Source organism: Microtus ochrogaster, chromosome 6, assembly GCF_000317375.1.
Source record: "Microtus ochrogaster isolate Prairie Vole_2 chromosome 6, MicOch1.0, whole genome shotgun sequence".
NCBI lineage: Eukaryota > Metazoa > Chordata > Mammalia > Rodentia > Cricetidae > Microtus > Microtus ochrogaster.
The window spans coordinates 238,192-256,735 of NC_022013.1; the positions used below are offsets into that span (position 1 = coordinate 238,192).

The window sequence follows — 18,544 nt, forward strand, 5'->3', positions numbered from 1 at the left end:
AAATAAACAAACAAATAAATAAATAAATATTTTAAGAAATGTTATTTTAAAGAAGGTATAGCTTTGTTAATATAGTTTGTTGTTGTTATTTTATTTTTTGTTTTTCAAGACAAAGTTTCTGTATGTAGCTGTCCTGAAAGTCACTCTGTAGACTAGGCTGGCTTTGAATTTAGAGATTTGTCTGCCTCTGCCTCCTAGGTGCCAGGATTAAAGGTTCGTGAGCTGCCACCACCCAGTCGGTATAATAATTTTTAAATGGACCTAGATGTTGAAAATAGTTCTATGTTTTGTTTTTGGAGAGAAACATTGGTTTTGTAGTTCTGGAGTTTAAAACATTAAGCTTGTACTATATCATGTCCTTTTTTACAAGTTGTTTCTTATAGTATATCAAGCAATCCTCACACTGGGTAAATATGAAAGTAAATGATAAGAGAAAGTGTTGTGGCCGTCTGTGAATTGAAGCTTTCTCTGTCATGTTTCTACCATTTTGAGTAGCAATACCAGCCATGAATATCCACACAGACCCCAGCTGCTGTTGGACCATGGATCCAGACATGGTCCTTTGCAGCAGCCTGGACCTGGATGGCACTATGGCTCCAGTTAGCAGTGCAGGTCACTCAAACTGGCATGGACCTAGAGGCAGTGGATACCACATAATCTTAAGCAGAATCCAACTATGTAGGTCTGGCTATGTAGGTCACACTATGTAGAATTTACACACAGTGATCTACCTGCCTCTGCCTCCCAAGTGCTGAAATTAAAGGTATTCGCCACCATTTCTGGCAGGTGTTTTTCTTGTTAAAAAATACATTTGAGTGCTAGAGAAATGGCTCAGTCCTTAATACTGCTTCTTGTGTAATTATCAGGACCTGAGGTCCATCTTCAGCATCCACAAAACAAGGGGCAGCAGTACACACCTGTGATTTCAGTGTTGGGTAGATGGAAACATGGGGGCTCTGGCCCAGCCAGCCTACTGGAATTGGTGAGCTTCAAGTTCAGTGAGAATTTTTTTCTAAAAATACAAGGAGAGTGACTGAGGTACACACAGTGTCACCCTGTGTCTTCGGTGTACAATATGTGTACACACAAAGTCAACTAGATAAAGCTTTCCTTTTTAACTTCAACTTTAACTTATTCAACTGGAAATAATCTCAAAACATTATATACCTCCTTAGTAAACAGAAAGACATTTCAGTTATATTTTACAAAGATGGATAAATCAGACAAAATTATTTGTTTTATTAATTTGGAATAATTGCACCAAATTATTAACAGTTTTGTATTTTGAGATGACTGGTTACAGGTTGTATTTTAGAGATAAGACTTAAACTTAATTTTAAGAATTAATTTTAAGTCTTTTTTTTTTTTTGTCATCCTTGCGCAGGGGCCATGCTAATCTTCTCTGTATCGTTCCAATTTCAGTATATGTGCTGCCGAAGCGAGCACTTTAAGTCTTTTTTTAAAAAGGCTAGGTTTTACTGTGTGATACTGACTAGCCTAGAATGATAGTAAACTTTAGAGAAATTATGTAATTACAGTCAATTTACTAAAACTGAGATGTTGCCCATCATGGTTGCACAACACCTGTAATGTTCTACTTTAGAGGCAGAAGCATAAGGATTACAGCAAGTTTTAGGCCAGCCTGGTTTGCAATGCAATTTTAAGATCAGTTACAATAGCAAGGCCCTTTCTCAAATAAAACCCAACAGCAACAGGAAAAAAAAAACAAACCTCAAAACGAACAAAAGTTGCCCAAGAATGTATGAAAGTAGTTGCATAGGTTGTTCGGGTGTTTTTTGTGAGATCTACACACAGCATCTGGAACCTGGTAGTAAGTCCTCAGTAGTGCTGACCTTCACTGTCACCATCACTTTGACAGCATCACCATCATAAGTTTATATGTTGGATTTATTTAATAAAATCACTACAACCCACTAATTTTATGGTACATTTATAAATCAGGATACCTTATTATGCCTGTGTGGTTTATGATTTAGAAGCTGGAGAACTGAAGTAGAGTGTTAAGATCTAACATGACCATCCAGTTGCTTTTAGTGATTTGAAAATCCACTTCCCAGATGCTTGCTGTACTCACTCCTTTAGATGTTCTGTCTCTGCTCAGAGCAGTTTCCAGAGTCACTTCCAGCTTTTCTGATGTGGAACTGGGGGCCCTTAGTGTCTCTTAAGTAGTCAAGTGAGGAGATGGGGCCTCTTTTGGACAACCGAAGCTCCATAGCTCTCACTGTGACCTAGTGTGCTTCACTGATATGCTCCCTGAATCCTTGTCAACTTTGCCTGAGGTAAATTGGATGTCTCTTCCTTGTCACATGATCATCTTTTTGCTCAGGGCTTCTTTTTCTAAATAACTTTTAAAAGAATAAATCATGTTTTTCAAAAATTGAATACACTTAGCCTATTATGATTTCCATTAGTCCAAAACAGCTGGTCCAAGGACACATAAACTGTTAGGGTAGTATTGTGGTGAGCTTCTCCTATCTACCAGTGCTTTACAAGTTCATAGGAACTGGACATGAACATCTGCAAGGTTTAGAAAAACATTTTTGTATTTAATTGTCTTCCAATTTTAGGTTTCACTGCCTCAAGGTTCCCAAGGAATTGCCCATCAGACTTACCAACAGCCTGTTGTGTTCCCTAACCAGTCTAATCAAGGGTCTCTGCCCACAACAGGAATGCCGGTCTACTACAGTGTCATTCCACCTGGCCAACAAAGTAATTTAAGGTGAGTGTGACTACAAAACCTCCCGTGCACAGGAGTGTGTTGTGCTGCACCAGAGGTTTACAGTTGACTAAATTACTAAAATAATTTTCTATTATAAAGCAAAAAAATGTATGATGCTATTTATCTAGTAATTTTTTAGATTTATTTATTTTTATTTTATATACGTGTGTATGTTTTTCTGCATGTACGTAAGTACAACACATGTATGCAATGCCCAGGAAGAAAAGAGGGCATTGAATCCCCCAGAACTGAAGTTACTGGTGGTTGTGACCTGTCATGTGGATACTGGGTACTGAACTCAGATCCTCTGTAAGAAAAGCTGTGCTCTTAACTACTGAACCATTCTCAAGCCCCTTTTCTAATAATTTCTAAACATTTATATAAACTAATTTTCCAGCCCTTTGAAAATAGAAATTAATGTGGATTTAAAATCTCTGAAAATGGAGCCTGGAAAGGTGGCATTGCAGTAAAGAGTTCTTGGTGGCTTACAACACCATCTTTGGGGGACCTAATGCCTCTGGCCCACACAGGCTCCTGCATTCATGTACAATTATTTACCTATATGCCAACACCCACACCTGATTAAAAATGAGAGTAGGGACTGGAGAAACATCTCAGCAGTTAAGAATTGTTGCTCTTCTAGAGAGCCTGAGTTTGGTTCTTAGCACCACCCACTTCGTGCAGCTAACAGTTGCTTACAACTCTGGCTGACTTACTCATAAATAAATCTCTTAAAAGGTAATTGTGTGGGGCTGGAGAGATGGCTCAGTGGTTAAGAGCACTGACTCTTGTTCCAGAGCTCCTGAGTTCAGTTCCCAGCAACCACATGGTGGCTCAACCATCTTTCATGAGGTCTGGTGCCCTCTTCAGGGGCAGGTACACATGCAGGCAGAGTATTGTATTCATTATATATATATAAATTTTTTTTTTAAGTAATTGTGTGGAACTAAAGAGATGGCTCACAGGTTAATAGTATTGACTGCTCTTCTAGAGTTCTTGAGTTTAATTCCCAGCAACCACATGGTGGCTCATAACCATCTGTAATTAGATCTGGTGCTCTCTTCTGTCATGCAGCAGAACACTATATACATAATAAATAAATAATATCCTTTTATAAAAAGTAATTGTTTAAAGGTCTCACTATGTAGTCGTACTTGGCCAAGACGATTTACCCACCTTGGCCTCTCAAGTGCTAGGTTTAAAGGCCTGACCTGGCATGTTATTTCCTCATGTACTTCCTGTTACCAGGTACTGAGGTGCCCTCACTAGGCTTCTCCCACATTTTGGGACATTCCTAAACCTTTCATGACTAATGCTAATTTGCTAGTCCCTCCCTTTGACAATATCTGGTGGGGTTCAGCTTTAGGGCCGAGGTACCAGCAAATTGACTGAGGCTGAGTGAGACTCAGGCAAATGGATTAGAGGCCCTAGTCTCAAATTGCTGGGGCAGACATGGTCTGAGAGTTTGGTTTTTTTTTGTTTTTTGGTTTTTTCGAGACAGGGTTTCTCTGTGGTTTTGGAGCCTGTCCTGGAACTAGCTCTTGTAGACCTGGCTGGTCTCGAACTCACAGAGATCCGCCTGCCTCTGCCTCCCAAGTGCTGGGATTAAAGGCGTGCGCCACCACCGCCCGGCTGGTCTGAGAGTTTGAAGAATGACATATAGCACTGACGAAACCTCATCATTTATTACCATAGCTAGTTTTAATTGTCAGCTAGGTTGTTACCTCGGAATCTCTTTGGAAGAGAGTCTTAATGAGGGAATGCCTAGCTCAGACTGGCCTTGGGCATGCCTATGGGTAAGGGTAGTATTGTCTAGCTGACCTCAATTGAGGGAAGATTTACCTAAAAGGGGCCCACACTATTCCTGGGTCCTGAATTGTTTTCTTTTTTCTTTTTCTTTTTTTTTATTCTTGGTTTTGTTTGTTGTTTTTTTTTTCAAGACAGGCTTTCTGTATGTAGCCCTGGCTGTCCTGGAACTCACTCTATAGACCAGGCTGGCCTCAAACTCAGAGATTTGCCTCCTTCTGCCTCCTGAGTGCTAGGAGTAAAGATAGGTGCCACCTCTGCCCAGCTTACTACATTTTTCAAGAAACAACATTTCTTTTCTGAGTTTCATTATTGTCAAATTGTCCATTCTTTTTTTTTTTAATTATAACTTAATTGCATTTCTCCCTTCCCTTTCTGCCCTCCAAATCTTCCCAAATGCCCCTCCCCACTACCCTTCGTAACCACATTCTCTTTTGTATACTTCATGAACTCCAATTACATCACTTTTTATTTTATAAATTAGTGATTTCTTTTTTGTTGTTGTTTTGGGGTTTTTGGTTTTTTTTTTTTTTTTCTTTTCCTGACAGGATTTCACTGTGCAACCCTCGCTGTCCTGGACCTTGATCTGTAAACCAGGCTATCCTTGAACTCACAGATATCTGCCTGTTTCTGCTTCCCAAGTGCTGGGATTAAGAGAAAATATTGAACCACCACTATGTAGCGTGACTTCTTTTTAAATCACTACTTGATCACTACAATAGAAATGTTAGAATCATCGTAAAATTTGCAGTATATTGGTCAGTGCTGTGAATGTAAAGTGGTTTTTACTGAGTGATCACAGAACAAAGAATTAAATGAGGTTTGACTCTTGCCTGCCAGTTTGAAAAATACATCTATTTAAATACATTTGAAGGAATTTTATTTCAGACTTTTTAATTATCTTCATTTCATTGTACTGTTTTCTGTGTTTGGTGTTTTACCCTGTAGCTCTGCAGTTGGTTACTTACAGCATCCAGGGTCAGAACAAGTACAGTTTCCTCGAACCACATCACCATGCAGTTCTCAGCAGCTCCAAGGCCATCAGTGTGCAGGTATGCCTAACAGCTGACACAGATTCGGGGTTCATTCATTTGAGGGTAGTTGACTGGTTCTCAGCTGGCAGACTGCTGACATGCACTCAGATGTCTCATGTACTGTGCTGAGTCAGGATAGCATGTGCAGGTCATGTCTTCCTTTTCTAATACCCGGCTCATTGTTCTGCCTTTATTCTCCCCGCTCTATGACGTTGGTAATCTTGGGGATACTTTTCCTAGTCCTTTCTAGGTTATTTTCTAGAGCCTTCTGTATAATCAGATCAACCTAAGGCCTCGGCTATTATTTTTTGATAACATCTGGTAAATCTTGCTCCTACTGAAACAAAATCATGTAGCCAGTTTCTACTGAACATCTCTACCGAGAAGTTCAAAATCATGTCAGGCTCATTATTTCCTCTATCTACTGACTAATGCAGAGGTCTCAGAACCATGACTCTCTGTGACTCCCTGTCACACTCACAGAGTCACTATTTCCTCAGTGGCGTCTTCCCTGCTGTGCTCATTTTTATTGCCTTTGCATTTCCCAACACACACACAGTTACCAATCTATTGTCCTCTAACAGAAATTACTTCATGTCATTCTCTGAATAAAAAACTCAGATATGGGCTGGAGCTATATAGGTCATCGATCAGTTAAGAACAAGAACACTGGTGCTCTTCAAAGGACCCTTGTTCAGTTCCTAGCACCCATATGATGGCTAACATCTGGCTTTAACTCCAGTTCTAAGGGATCTATTCCCCTCTTCTGAAGTCCTCAGATACTGCATACATATAGTGCAGTCACATACATCCACACAGACAAAGCACCATACATATAACATAAAAACAAATCTTAAAAAAACAAACTCAAATATACTGCCCCTTTTCCCTTCCTCACTAGCAAGCCTCCCAGTTACACATGCATGCTCAGATGCACAGAACCTAATTTCTTACTACGACTGCATGTTTTTTTCCTTTTTTACTCCCTTTTGAGACTGTGTCTTTCTTTAAAACCAAACTAGCCTACAGCTCATTCTGCCTCAGACTTGCCTCAAATTCAAGGCTAATTTCCTTTCTCAGCCTCTTGGGGGCTGCAAATTACAATTTTTCACACCAGAAGTACTTATTTTACTGTTTTTCCATCTAGGAAAGACTATCCCCCAGATCCTCTCTTTGTCAAATGTTTCTCCAAGTCTTTTAAAAGCTCTAATGCCTCTCTCTGCTTGTTTACAAATCTTTAGCATTACACTGCATTTTCCCGTGATAGTTTGTTGACAGATAAACAGTAAATGACTAACTGTGGCTGTATCCAGTTCACACTTGGGAGACCTTGAGACATCCTGCCCAGTCAAGCTGGTTTTCTATGTAGGGAACTGGAACCATCATTAGGATTACTATAGTACCAACCAAAGTCCTTAATCAGGGCATAGATCTATATCGCATAGCTTAATGTTCTTGATATCTGGTAAAGCACATACTTGCTACTAAAATGGAACCTAGGATATGACTCAGTGGGTAAAGGCACTAGCCACCTAAGCCTGACAATCCAGGCTTGATCCGTGGAACATACATGTAATAAAATAAAAGGTGTGGTAGTGCACACTTTTAATGTAGCAAACAGTAAGCAGAGGTAACCAAATCTCTGATTTCAAGGCCAGGCAGGTCACATTTTATAAGACCCTGTCTCAACCACCACCACCCCGTCATGCACCCACAAAAAACAAAACAAGCAAACAAAAAGGCTGGATGTAGTGGCACACGTGTGATCCCAGTACTTCTATGCTAAATTAAAGGCAGAGTCACTGAGAAGCTCAAGGGCCATGAAGCTTGGAGTATGCAGCACAGCTGAAGACCTTGCCTCAACAAGGTAGAGGCTGTCCTATCTCCTTACATTGCCACGACTCAGCGCATGTACCCTTGTACACGCAGGGTACATATATGCACATGCACACAAAAAATAAGTATATTTTTAAATGCAGTAGCAGTAGTATCTATGCAAGAGAAATAAGAAGGTACCCCTGTTTATTTATCTGCTGAAGAAATTAGTAAAGTGTTTATTAGGAATGTCTGTCTAACTCTATGATAAGCATGTGAAAGTCAGAGAGCAACCAACTTTCAGGAGCTGTTTGCCTCCCCCATGTAGGTCCTAGAGATCAAATTCAGGTTATCTAGCTTGACGACAGGCACCTTTACTCACTGAGCAATATGGCCAGCCCTCAGCAAGGTATTTTTACATATATACAACTTTTGCAACTTTATAAAGTCAACCTTATTAGTCTTGGCTAACCTTCTTTTTCAAGTGAGAAAACAAACTAAAAGAGGTGAAATTATTTTCTGGAGCAGATTTTTTCAGAGTACTAAAATTGGGCTCTCTGACCCCCTGGGCAATATTTTCTCTGCTAGTTCACCCTGTACAAGTGTAACCTTTCCTCTTATTTTTGGTTTTATTTTCCTGTTGGTTTAGTTTAGTTTGGTTTTTTGAGATAGGGCTTATCACTGTAAATAGCCCTGGCTGTCTTGGAACTCTATGTAGACCATGCTGTTCTCGAACTCACAAAAATCTGTGTGCCTCTTTTGGGATTAAAAGTATGCACCACCATGACTGGCCTGACCCTTATTTTTGGCAAAATACTCATAAAATTTGTTTTTATTTGGAAAACATCTACTTTAAAAATTAGGAGCATTTATAAAGTATATATTTTATGCTGTTTTCTACTAGGTTCTTTCAGATATTTAGGTCTAAAGAATTCCTGCCTTTTTTATTTTTATTTTTTTTTTATTGTTTTGTAGTGGTTTTTTGTTATTTTTTTTTTTTAAGATACCACTTATGTGTAGCAGGCTACATGAGAGCTTGAATCTGGCTTATATACATAGTTACAGAATCTGATTCAGAAATTTGAAGTTAATGTTGTTTTCCTAGTGTTAAACACGCTGATTTCAGTGTGCTAATTCTCCTGATTTCCAGCTGTGCCTCAGCAGCCCCCTGGTGGAGGAATGGTGATGATGCAGCTCAACCTACCAAACAATCCCCAGTCCCGGGCGCACTCACCCCCACAGTGGAAACAAAACAAATACTACTGTGACCATCAGAGAGGGCAGAAGTGTTTGGAATTTAACAACATAGATAATGTTGTTCAGGTAAGATATGTGTTCATTATCTATTTGTTGTTTGTTTTTGAGTCAGTCTCATTGTGTAGTCCTGTGACCTGGAAATCACATTGCTCTATTTGCCTCTGCTTCTGAGATTAAAGCTCTAAGTGACTTGGTTTGTTATTTAGAAACAACCCTTTCTTCACATTTGAAATCCTCCTAAGATTAATAGGGACATTTGAACAGTCCTTACTCCAGACATTTATATCAGTATCCAAATACTATTTTCCAAGTTTTAAAATAAGGTCTTCTGTAGCCTAGCCTGGCCTCAAACTTGTGATCTCTATACCTCACTTTTATTTGCCAACTTATTTATGTTCAAAATAAATTTGACCTACAATATATCAAAAGAGAACTGGGCATACTTGTTCATGTCTTTAAATTTGCAGCATTCAGAAAGCTGAAGCAGAATTTCAAGTTTGGCAAAGAAGAAGATTGAAGCGCCAGGTGTCTTTGTTACTTTTCTATTGCTATGAAAAGGCACGATGACCAACTTATAAGGCAACTTATAAAATAAATCATTTATTGGGACTACTGTCCCAGAGGGTTAGAGTCCGTGATGATCACAGCAGGGAGCATGGTGACAGGCAGGCATGGTGGTAGAGCTGTGTCTTAGTGCTTTCATTCACAATCACAAGGCAGAGAGGACGGACGAACTGGGAATGGTGTGAGCCTTTGAAACTTCAAAGCCCACCTCTAGTGACACGCCTCCTCCAGCAAGGCCACACCTATCTCCTAATCCTTCCTAAACAGTTGTATGGATTAGGGATCAAACTTTAAAAAGTGAGCCTATGGGAACATTCTTATTTAAACCATCACACCAGGCATGGTGTTACTCACCTATAATCCCAGCACCTGGAAGCTGGAACAGGAAAACAAGGAGTACAAAGTTGTCTTAGCTATATAGTGAGTTTGGCCTTCAGACCCTGTCAACAAAGAACAAGTAAAAATTGTCAGCATGCTAAAACCATTAAATAAAAATGTTAATGGGACCTTTAAAGTAGACAGATTAGGCAAATAACTTTGGACCTAGTGACACCAACAGTTGTACTCATCAGTTGTCACAATCACTAAAGGTGACTCAAATATTTACCTTTTAATGTGATATGTGACTTGAATAGGTTCAAGTCATTGCCCTCAAAGAAAATAGATTATAATGGAACTGAAAAATTCCTGTCATCTTGCACCATTGCAATGATCTTGTATGTGCACTTTACTGATTACATAAGGTGGTATATTGGCATATATATCAGAAGGTTCTCAAATCACAAAGTCATATAATTGTAAGAGAGAAAGCAAATGAATATAAAGAAGATGTAACCTGGGTATGGCAGCACATGCCTGAAACCCAGGCAGAGTTGGGAAGATCAGAAATGAGTTTGAGGCTAGCTTGGTCTACATATTGAATTTGAGGTGAACCAGGGCTATACAGTAAGACTGGAGAAAAAAAAATCACCATTTAGGAAACTTAGGAATCCTTTGCATTATACTTTTATTTTCCAAGGATGAAATTATTTTGAAATAAAATTTTGTAAACATTTAATTTATAAAAGATTGAGATAGATATATGTTCTTACAAAAGCAGCAACATTATTGCCAAGTTACAAAGCAAGTTTCAACAATATAATAGTCTGTTCTCATTTTTGTAATGATGATGTGTAAGCACAAATGCATAGGGGTAATCTGTTGCTAGTGTTTGAAGGTGAAGATTATTCATAATGATTGAACTTTTTAAATAGGTATCAATTTATTATTCAGTGAATAAAAAATTTGTCCAAATGGGAATTTTTCAATAGCCTGCCCACTGCCTAATTTCCCTCTGCTGTGATTGCAGCACAGCCCTCAACTTAGCAGCCCCATCATTTCGCCAGTGCAGTCACCAGCACCAGCCCAGCTGTCAACACTGAAGACCATCCGTCCCTCAGGACCGCCACTTTCCATCATGTCCCAGTTTGCTAGACCTTTTGTTCCTGCGCAGGGTAAGTGTTCCTGAATCTTGTCACAGGTTCAGAGAATGGTAAACCATCCTCATGATACCTGTCACTCTTCTCTGTATAACTGTATATATTAGTTTGCATGAGTGTGTGCTACATGTGAAAATCGTGAGTTTGTTCCAGGGATCAAACTTGTGTTATCAGTCTTGGTTCTAATACTTAATTAGAAACTTAGTAATTCCCTCATAGTAATGTACACGATGTTTTATATTTGTTCTGTGTTTATAGTTTGCTTGTTAAGAAATTTATTTAGTAAGCATTTATACAAAATTTGATGTGCCCCCACTTTATGAATAAAGAAAATTCGTTATTATCACTGTACCTCCATGTACTTACAGGAACAGATAGGCATGGGGATGATTAATAGCTACTGTGGAAATCATTTACCTGGGGCCCAAAAAAAGAAAAGAAAAAGGTAAAAACTTACATATCCATCAAAAAGAAATAGGTACATTATAATTTGGCCATTTGGTACACTGTTTCTGTATTAGAGCCATGCTTTGAAAATTTTTGTTTTAAATTATGTATTAGGGTATGTGTTTGTTTATGAGTGCAGGTATCCAGAGAAGCCAAAAGTTTCAGAGAGTCCCTGGAGCTAGAGTTACAGATGATTTTGAGTTGCCTGCCATGGGCATCAGGAACCAAACTCGGGTACTCTAGAAAAGCAGCAGATGCTAATCCCTGAACCATCTGTTTATCATTTATGGGACTGGAGAGAATGTTCGTGTACATCACTTCTTTTACAGAAGACCTGAGGTTTTCTAGTACCCACATTAGGTGGCTCACAGCCACCCACACTTCCAGTTCCAGGGTGTCCAACCCCTCTTTCTGGCTCCTCAGGCATGCACTCATACACATATTCCAACACACATTTGCCCATAATTTTTTTTATAAAAAAAAAGAATTATTAAATGGGAAAGCATTCACCATATGATTTTTGTAAAGCAGGTTAAACAGGCGTTTAAAAAACCAATATACAGATTTCTATCAAGCCCTTGATAAGTTAATCAACAAAGCCAATTGCTGAAGAAACTTATATTAAAACAAGAATGAGCCCCTATTTTATGCCCACTAGAATAAGTATGACGAAAAAGGCTGTCAACACCAAAAGTTGAAAATACAGAGAAAGCAACTTTCTAATTTTAGTGATGAGACTATAATAAAATATAAACACTTTGCAGAAAGAAGAAGCGGTTTCTTATAGTTAACAGCATGCCACACAGCTCAGCCATTCCACTCCTAGCTGGAAGGAAAAATGAACTGTGTTCACAAGAACATTTATAAACAAGGTATGGTGACACACACATTTAATCCCAGCACTCCAGGGGCAGGTGACTCTCTGTGAAATTAAAGCCAGCCTGGTCTTCAAGGCAAGTTCCAGGACAGCTAGGACTGTTATACAAAGAAACCCTGTCTCAAAAAGCGAACAACAAAAATAAGATTTATAAATATCCCAAACTGGACACGACTTAAGCATCTATCACTCAGAATGAATTATGTGTATAAAAATACTGCCTATCGCCGGGCGATGGTGGCGCACGCCTTTAATCCCAGCACTGGAGGCAGAGGCAGGTGGATCTCTGTGAGTTCGAGACCAGCCTGGTCTACAGAGCGAGTTCCAGGACAGGCTCCAAAGCCACAGAGAAACCCCGTCTCGAAAAACAAAACAAAACAAAGCAAAAAAATACTGCTTATCTACAGAGCGAGTTCCAGGACAGGCTCCAAAGCCACAGAGAAACTTTGTCTCAAAAAAACCAAAAAAATAAAAAATAAAAAAAAATACTGCTTAGCAGAAAAACCTTGTGTCATATGGAATACATAGTATGACAGTATCTTTAAAAATAAATAAGTGAGCAAAGCAACCACATATATATATATGTCTTATTCATTGTTTTGAACAAAAATCGAGACATTTAAGGAGGTGTACTGTATGGTTCTAATTATATGAAATTTGCCTAATAAGTTAATCTAATCTGTAAATTAGAAATCAGAAAGTGAAAATGAAATGTAGAAGTAACTGGTAAGGAAATAAGAGGGTAACTATTTGGAGAATGCAAATATCCTTTGCTCTTGGTAGTCATGGTTATATAGACTTCCTACTGTCAGAATTTATCAAACTACCCTTCAAATATCCATTTTTCTCATATGTTAATTCTACCTCACTTTTTAAAGGAATTATATATTATACACATAGTAGACATGAGCACACAACCTGGCGGTGGTAGCACACTCCTTTAATGCCAGTACTCTGGAGGCAGAGGCAGGCAGATCTCTGAGTTCAAGGTCAGCTTGGTCTACAGAGCAAGTTCCAGGACAGCCAGGACTGTTACATAGAGAAACCCTGTCTCTGAAGAAAAAAAAAAAAAGATCACACTCGTATAATAGAACAAAAACTGAAAACATACATACCAGAATATCAGAATTGATAGAATTTCCCGAATGGCTTGTATTTTCTCCTTTTTGAAAAATCTTTTTTCATTATTAATATTTTATTTCATGAATATGGATATTTTACCTGTATGTATGGCTGAACCTGTATGCCTGGTGCCTGTAGAAGCCAGAAGAGGGTGTCAGGTCCCCTTGAACAACATGGTTGTGTGTGAGTCACTGTGTGGGTGCTAGGAATTGAACCTAGGTCCTCTGGAAGAGCAGCCAGTGCTCCTCTAGTAAGTGATTTCTCCAGCATGATTTTCACCTTTATAATTCTGTATTCCTAAATTTTTTATAGTTCAATTATTTTATTTCTTAATTTTATTACTTAGTTTTATTAGTGTACATGTATGCCATGGAGGTGAGCACACATGAGCCACAGCTTATGTGTAAAAGTCATAGAACAACTTTGTGAAATAATTCTCCTTCTACCTTTATATGGGTTCTGGGAATCAAACTCAGATCATTTGTACAACAAGCACTTATATTATTGAGCCACCTAGCCAGCTCATCAATTACAATAATCCAAAACAAGAACGCTTGTTATAAAAAAGTAAGAGAGAGATGGCACATGCCCAAGCAGTGATGGTGCACACTTTTATTCCTGGCACTCGGGAGGCAGAGGCAGGTAAATCTCTTAGTTCGAGGCCAGCTTGGCCTCTAAAGTGAGTTCTAGGACAACCAGAGTTATGCAGAGAAATCCTAAAAGCAAGAGAGAGGAGGGGGACAGAGAAAGACAGGACCCCATACACACACATATATTCTTGGTCACCACAGAGTGGAACTCTTTGATAGGATATGAAGGATTAGGAGATATAACCTTGTTAGAGGTAGTTTGTCCCTGCTACTGCTCCAACATAGTGGGTGCCATTATGTTCCCCACCATGGTAATAATGGGCTAAGCCTCTGAAACTCTAAGAAAGCCCACAATTAAATGTTTTCCTCTGTAACAACTGCCTTGGTCTTGGTTCAGATCACTAGCTGCTCTTCCAGAGGATTCCAGGTCCATTCCTAGCACACGAATGGCAGTTTATAATTTTCTGTAACTCTAGTTTCAGGGAATCTTGTGTTCTCTTTGGGCCTCCATAGCACTACATGCATGTGGTACACAGACATATATGCAAACAAAGCATCCATACACATAAAAAAAAAGTGTGTTGGTGATTTTGTTTTCTGTTTTTGTTTGTTTGTTTAGTTTTTGTTTTTTTAAGAGTGCATATTGTTCTCGTAGATGAACAGTTCCCAGTTCCCAAAACTCACATCAGGCAACTAACAATGACTTCCAAATTAGTGCCATGAAATCCAGCACCTCTGGGCTCCTGCACTTGTTTGCATATACACGTGTAGATATATGTATATCATGCATACTCATGATATTTTACATATTTTTAAAATAGAAAATAAATAAATTAAAATGCTGAAGAGCACCTAACCCAACCCAGTCTTAATCTCAACCTATTGGGAATAAATTCTGTCATATACAATCAAATCTAAGGTGTCATAATTTTTAAGCAGCTTGCTGTGTATTGTAAGTTTGAGAATTTTTTTTTTATTTTTTTATTTTTTTTTTTTTTTTTTTTTTTTTGGTTTTCGAGACAGGGTTTCTCTGTGGTTTTGGAGCCTGTCCTGGAACTAGCTCTTGTAGACCAGGCTGGTCTCGAACTCACAGAGATCCGCCTGCCTCTGCCTCCCGAGTGCTGGGATTAAAGGCATGCGCCACCACCGCCCGGCTATTGCTTTGTTTTAATTTCATCATTGTGACATACTTAACTCTAACTTGTTTATACCTGTTGTAGTTGTGTTTCTTCACACTGTACATTGTGTCTGAGATTAGTTGGAGAGCTGAGGGATGGTGAAAAGCCAAGTCATTCTCTCTAAGCAAGTACACATGCTAAAAACACATTAAAAACTGGGTGGGGGTCGCTCACACCTTTAATCACAGCATTTGGGAAGCAGAGGCAGACAGATCTCTAAGCTCAGGGCCAGCCTGGTCTACCAAGTTCCAGGACAGCTAGGGCAACATAGATAAACCCTTTCTCTAAAAATGAAAAAGAAAGAAAGAAAGAAGGACACATATAGAAGCACACATTTCATTGAAAGGGAAATGAGAATAGATTCCAGACCTAGAATGTAAATGTACCTATTGGTGAAAGTGTCAAAATGCTGGGAGGCATGCATGGTGACAAGTACCTTTACTCCCAGCACTTGTGGGGCCCAGTCAGTCAGATCTCTGAGTTGGAGGCCCCATGGTCTACATTGTAAGTAACAGGCAGGGTTACATAGATCTTGCCTCAATAAACAAAAAAAGAAAAAAATCTTTGATTTATTAAAAGTGAATTTGAGGATCTATAAAACTTAATGTACAGAGTCAACGCAATGCCCCCCATCAAAATCCTAGCAAAATTCTTCAAAGACCTCAAAAGAATGGTACTCAACTTCATATAGAAAAGCAAAAAACCGAGGATAGCCAAAACAATCCTGTACAATAAAAGAACTTCTGGAGGCATCACAATCCCTGACTTCAAACTCTACTGCAGAGCTACAGTACTGAAAACAACCTGGTATTGGCATAAGAACAGACAGGAAGACACAATGGAACCCAATCAAAGACCTGGATATCAATCCACACACCTTCAAACACTGGATATTTGACAAAGAAGCAGAAAAAGATGAAATGGAAAAAAGAAAGCATATTTAACAAGTAGTGCTGGCATAACTGTATGTCAACATATAGAGGAATGAAAATAGACCCACATCTATCACCATGCACAAAACTCAAGTCCAAATGGATCAAAGACCTCAACATAAAGCCAGCCACACTGAACCTATAAAAGAGAAGGTGGGAAGTACACTTGAACTCATTGGCACAGGGAACCACTTCCTAAATATAACCCCAGCAGCACAGACACTGAGAGAATCAATTAATGAATGAGACCTCTTGAAACTGAAAAGCTTCTGTAAAGCAAAGGACACAGTCAACAAGACATTACAACAGCCTACAGAATGGGAAAAAAATCTTTACTAACCCCACATCTGATCTCCAAAATATACAAAGAACTCAAGAAATTGGACACCGAAAGAACACATAATCCAATAAAAAAAAAAAGAGAACTCTCAACAGAGGAATCTAAAATGGCTGAAAGACACTTGAGGAAATTTTCAACATCCTTAGTCATCAAAGAAATGCAAATCAAAACAACTCTGAGATTCCATCTTACAGCTGTAAGAATGGCCAAGATGAAAAACACTGATGACAACTTATGGTGGAGAGGTTATGGGGAAAAGGGAACACTTCTGCATTGCTGGTGGGAATGCAAGCTGGTACAACCCCTTTGGATGTCAGTGTGGATTTCTCAGAAAATTAGGGAACAACCTTCCTCAAGACCCAGTAATACCACTTTGGGGTATATATCCAAAGGATGCTCAATCATGCATGTGCTCAACTATGTTCATAGCAGGTTTGTTTGTCATAGCCAGAACCTGGAAACAACCTAAATGCCTCTCGATCAAAGAATGGATAAGGAAAATATGGTTCATCTACACAATGGAGTACTACACAGCAGAAAAAATAACTACAGCTTGAATTTTGCAGGAAAATGGATGGAGCTAGAAAACATCATTTTGAGTGAGGTAACCCAGACACAGAAAGACAATTATCACATGCACTCACTCATAGGTGGTTTTTAAGCATAAAGCAAAGAAAGCCAGGCTACAAACCACAATCCCAGAAAACTTAGACAACAATGAGGACACTAAGAGAGACTTACATAGATATAATTTACATAGGAATTAGAAAGTAGAAAAAGACAAAATCTCCTGAGTAAATTGAGAGCATGGGGACCTTGGGGGAGGAATGAAGGGGAGAGGGGAGAGGCAGGGAGGAGAGCAGAGAAAAATGTAAAGCTCAATAAACATCAATAAAAAAATTTAAAAAACTTAATGTATCAATTTTTTTAAATTTATTCTTATATTTATTTAATACTATTTCGTGTGTATGGGTATTTTGCCTACATATATGTCTATGTGCATTGGTGCCTGTGAAGGTCAGAAGAGGGAATAGGGCCCCTTAGAATTGGAGTTACAGATTGGTGTGAGCCACTATGTGGGTGCTGGGAACCTAAAGCAGCTCTCTGTTAACTGCTGAGTCATCTCTCTGGCCCTCAAACTGACTGTAAACTGGTGCGGGAGAATTGTCTGCATTCTGTCAATCATTTTTTAAATAAACTTTGATTGGCCAGGCAGGAAGTATAGGCGGGAATATCAGACAGGAAATAGAAATGATGCAATGAGAACAGGGAAATTCTGGGAAGGAGGAAGTTGATTTCGCCCACTCCTGCCCAGACTCCGAAGAGGCAAGATGTGAGCTGCCCACTGAGAATGGTACCGAACCATGTGATTAGCATAGATAAGAACAATGGGTTAATATAAGCTGCAAAAGCTAATAAGTAGCCTGAGCTTATGGGCCAATCAGCTTTATAACTCATAGAGATCTCTGTGTGATTTTCTTTGGGGCTTGCCAGCTGTGGGGTACCAGGCAGGACAGAAACCCCAACAGCAGGCCCCCTTCATGTTACAACAAACTCGGAGATCTGCATGTCTGCCAAGTTCTGGGCTTAAGGGCATGTGCCACCACCACCCTACTAAAATTTATCTTTTAATAAGTAATACATTGCCATGGTTCAGAAGTAAATGGAAAGATGTCTCAGTGGTTCTTCTGCTCTTACAGAAGATGAGTTTAGTTCCAAACACCCAAATCAGCTAGCTCACAACTGCCTATAAGTCTATTTCCAAGGGAATCCAACACCTCTGGTTTCCTGGGACACCTGCCTTCCTATCCACTTAAGGAGACACACAGGCACATAAAAACACTAAGGAAAGTCTGGCAAATGGTTGGCTTATAAGGACACTTTACTTGGCTGCCAAGCCTGACAACCTGAGTTTGATTTCCCAGTACCCACCTGATGGAAAGAGAGAACTGAGTCCTGCAGTTGTCCTCAGACCTCCACTCTTGTGTTATGAGAAGTGCATGCCCACATGCAGTAAATAGTAAATAAATAAATGAACTTTGTTTTTAAGTAAATGATGGAGCTAGAGAGATGGCTTCTCAGTTAAGAGTGAATACTGCTATTGTTGAGGACCTGAATTTGGTTCCCAGTTGGGCAGCTCATAACCCCCTTAACTCCATCTCTAAAAGATATGATACCCTCTTCCAGCCTCCCTGGGCACCTGCACTCATGTACACAGACACATACACAGAACTAAAGAGTTGACTGTTATCTGGTGTATACTTTTATTTTTTATTTTCTTTTTCAAGACAGAGTTTTTCTGTGGCTTTGGAGCCTGTCCTGAAACTAGCTCTGTAGACCAGGCTGGTCTCGAACTCACAGAGA

The 18,544-nt window shown here is 39.2% G+C and overlaps 1 protein-coding gene and 1 non-coding gene across 7 annotated transcripts in view; one reads left to right on the top strand and one right to left on the bottom strand.

Annotated features, from left to right (window-relative positions):
- The window catches only part of R3hdm1 (R3H domain containing 1), a 131,645-nt gene that overhangs the window by 109,561 nt on the left and 3,540 nt on the right, over nucleotides 1–18,544 (top strand). For all 6 annotated transcript variants that reach the window (XM_026779658.1, XM_026779660.1, XM_026779659.1 and 3 more), the window contains 4 exons: nucleotides 2,589–2,740; nucleotides 5,495–5,598; nucleotides 8,546–8,718; nucleotides 10,565–10,709. In XM_026779658.1, coding sequence (XP_026635459.1) covers nucleotides 2,589–2,740; nucleotides 5,495–5,598; nucleotides 8,546–8,718; nucleotides 10,565–10,709 — 574 coding nt within the window. The remainder of the gene's footprint in view (nucleotides 1–2,588; nucleotides 2,741–5,494; nucleotides 5,599–8,545; nucleotides 8,719–10,564; nucleotides 10,710–18,544) is intronic.
- On the bottom strand, nucleotides 1,339–1,446 carry LOC113456240. The gene has a single exon (XR_003377091.1). It is a non-coding gene; the product is annotated as a U6 spliceosomal RNA (small nuclear RNA).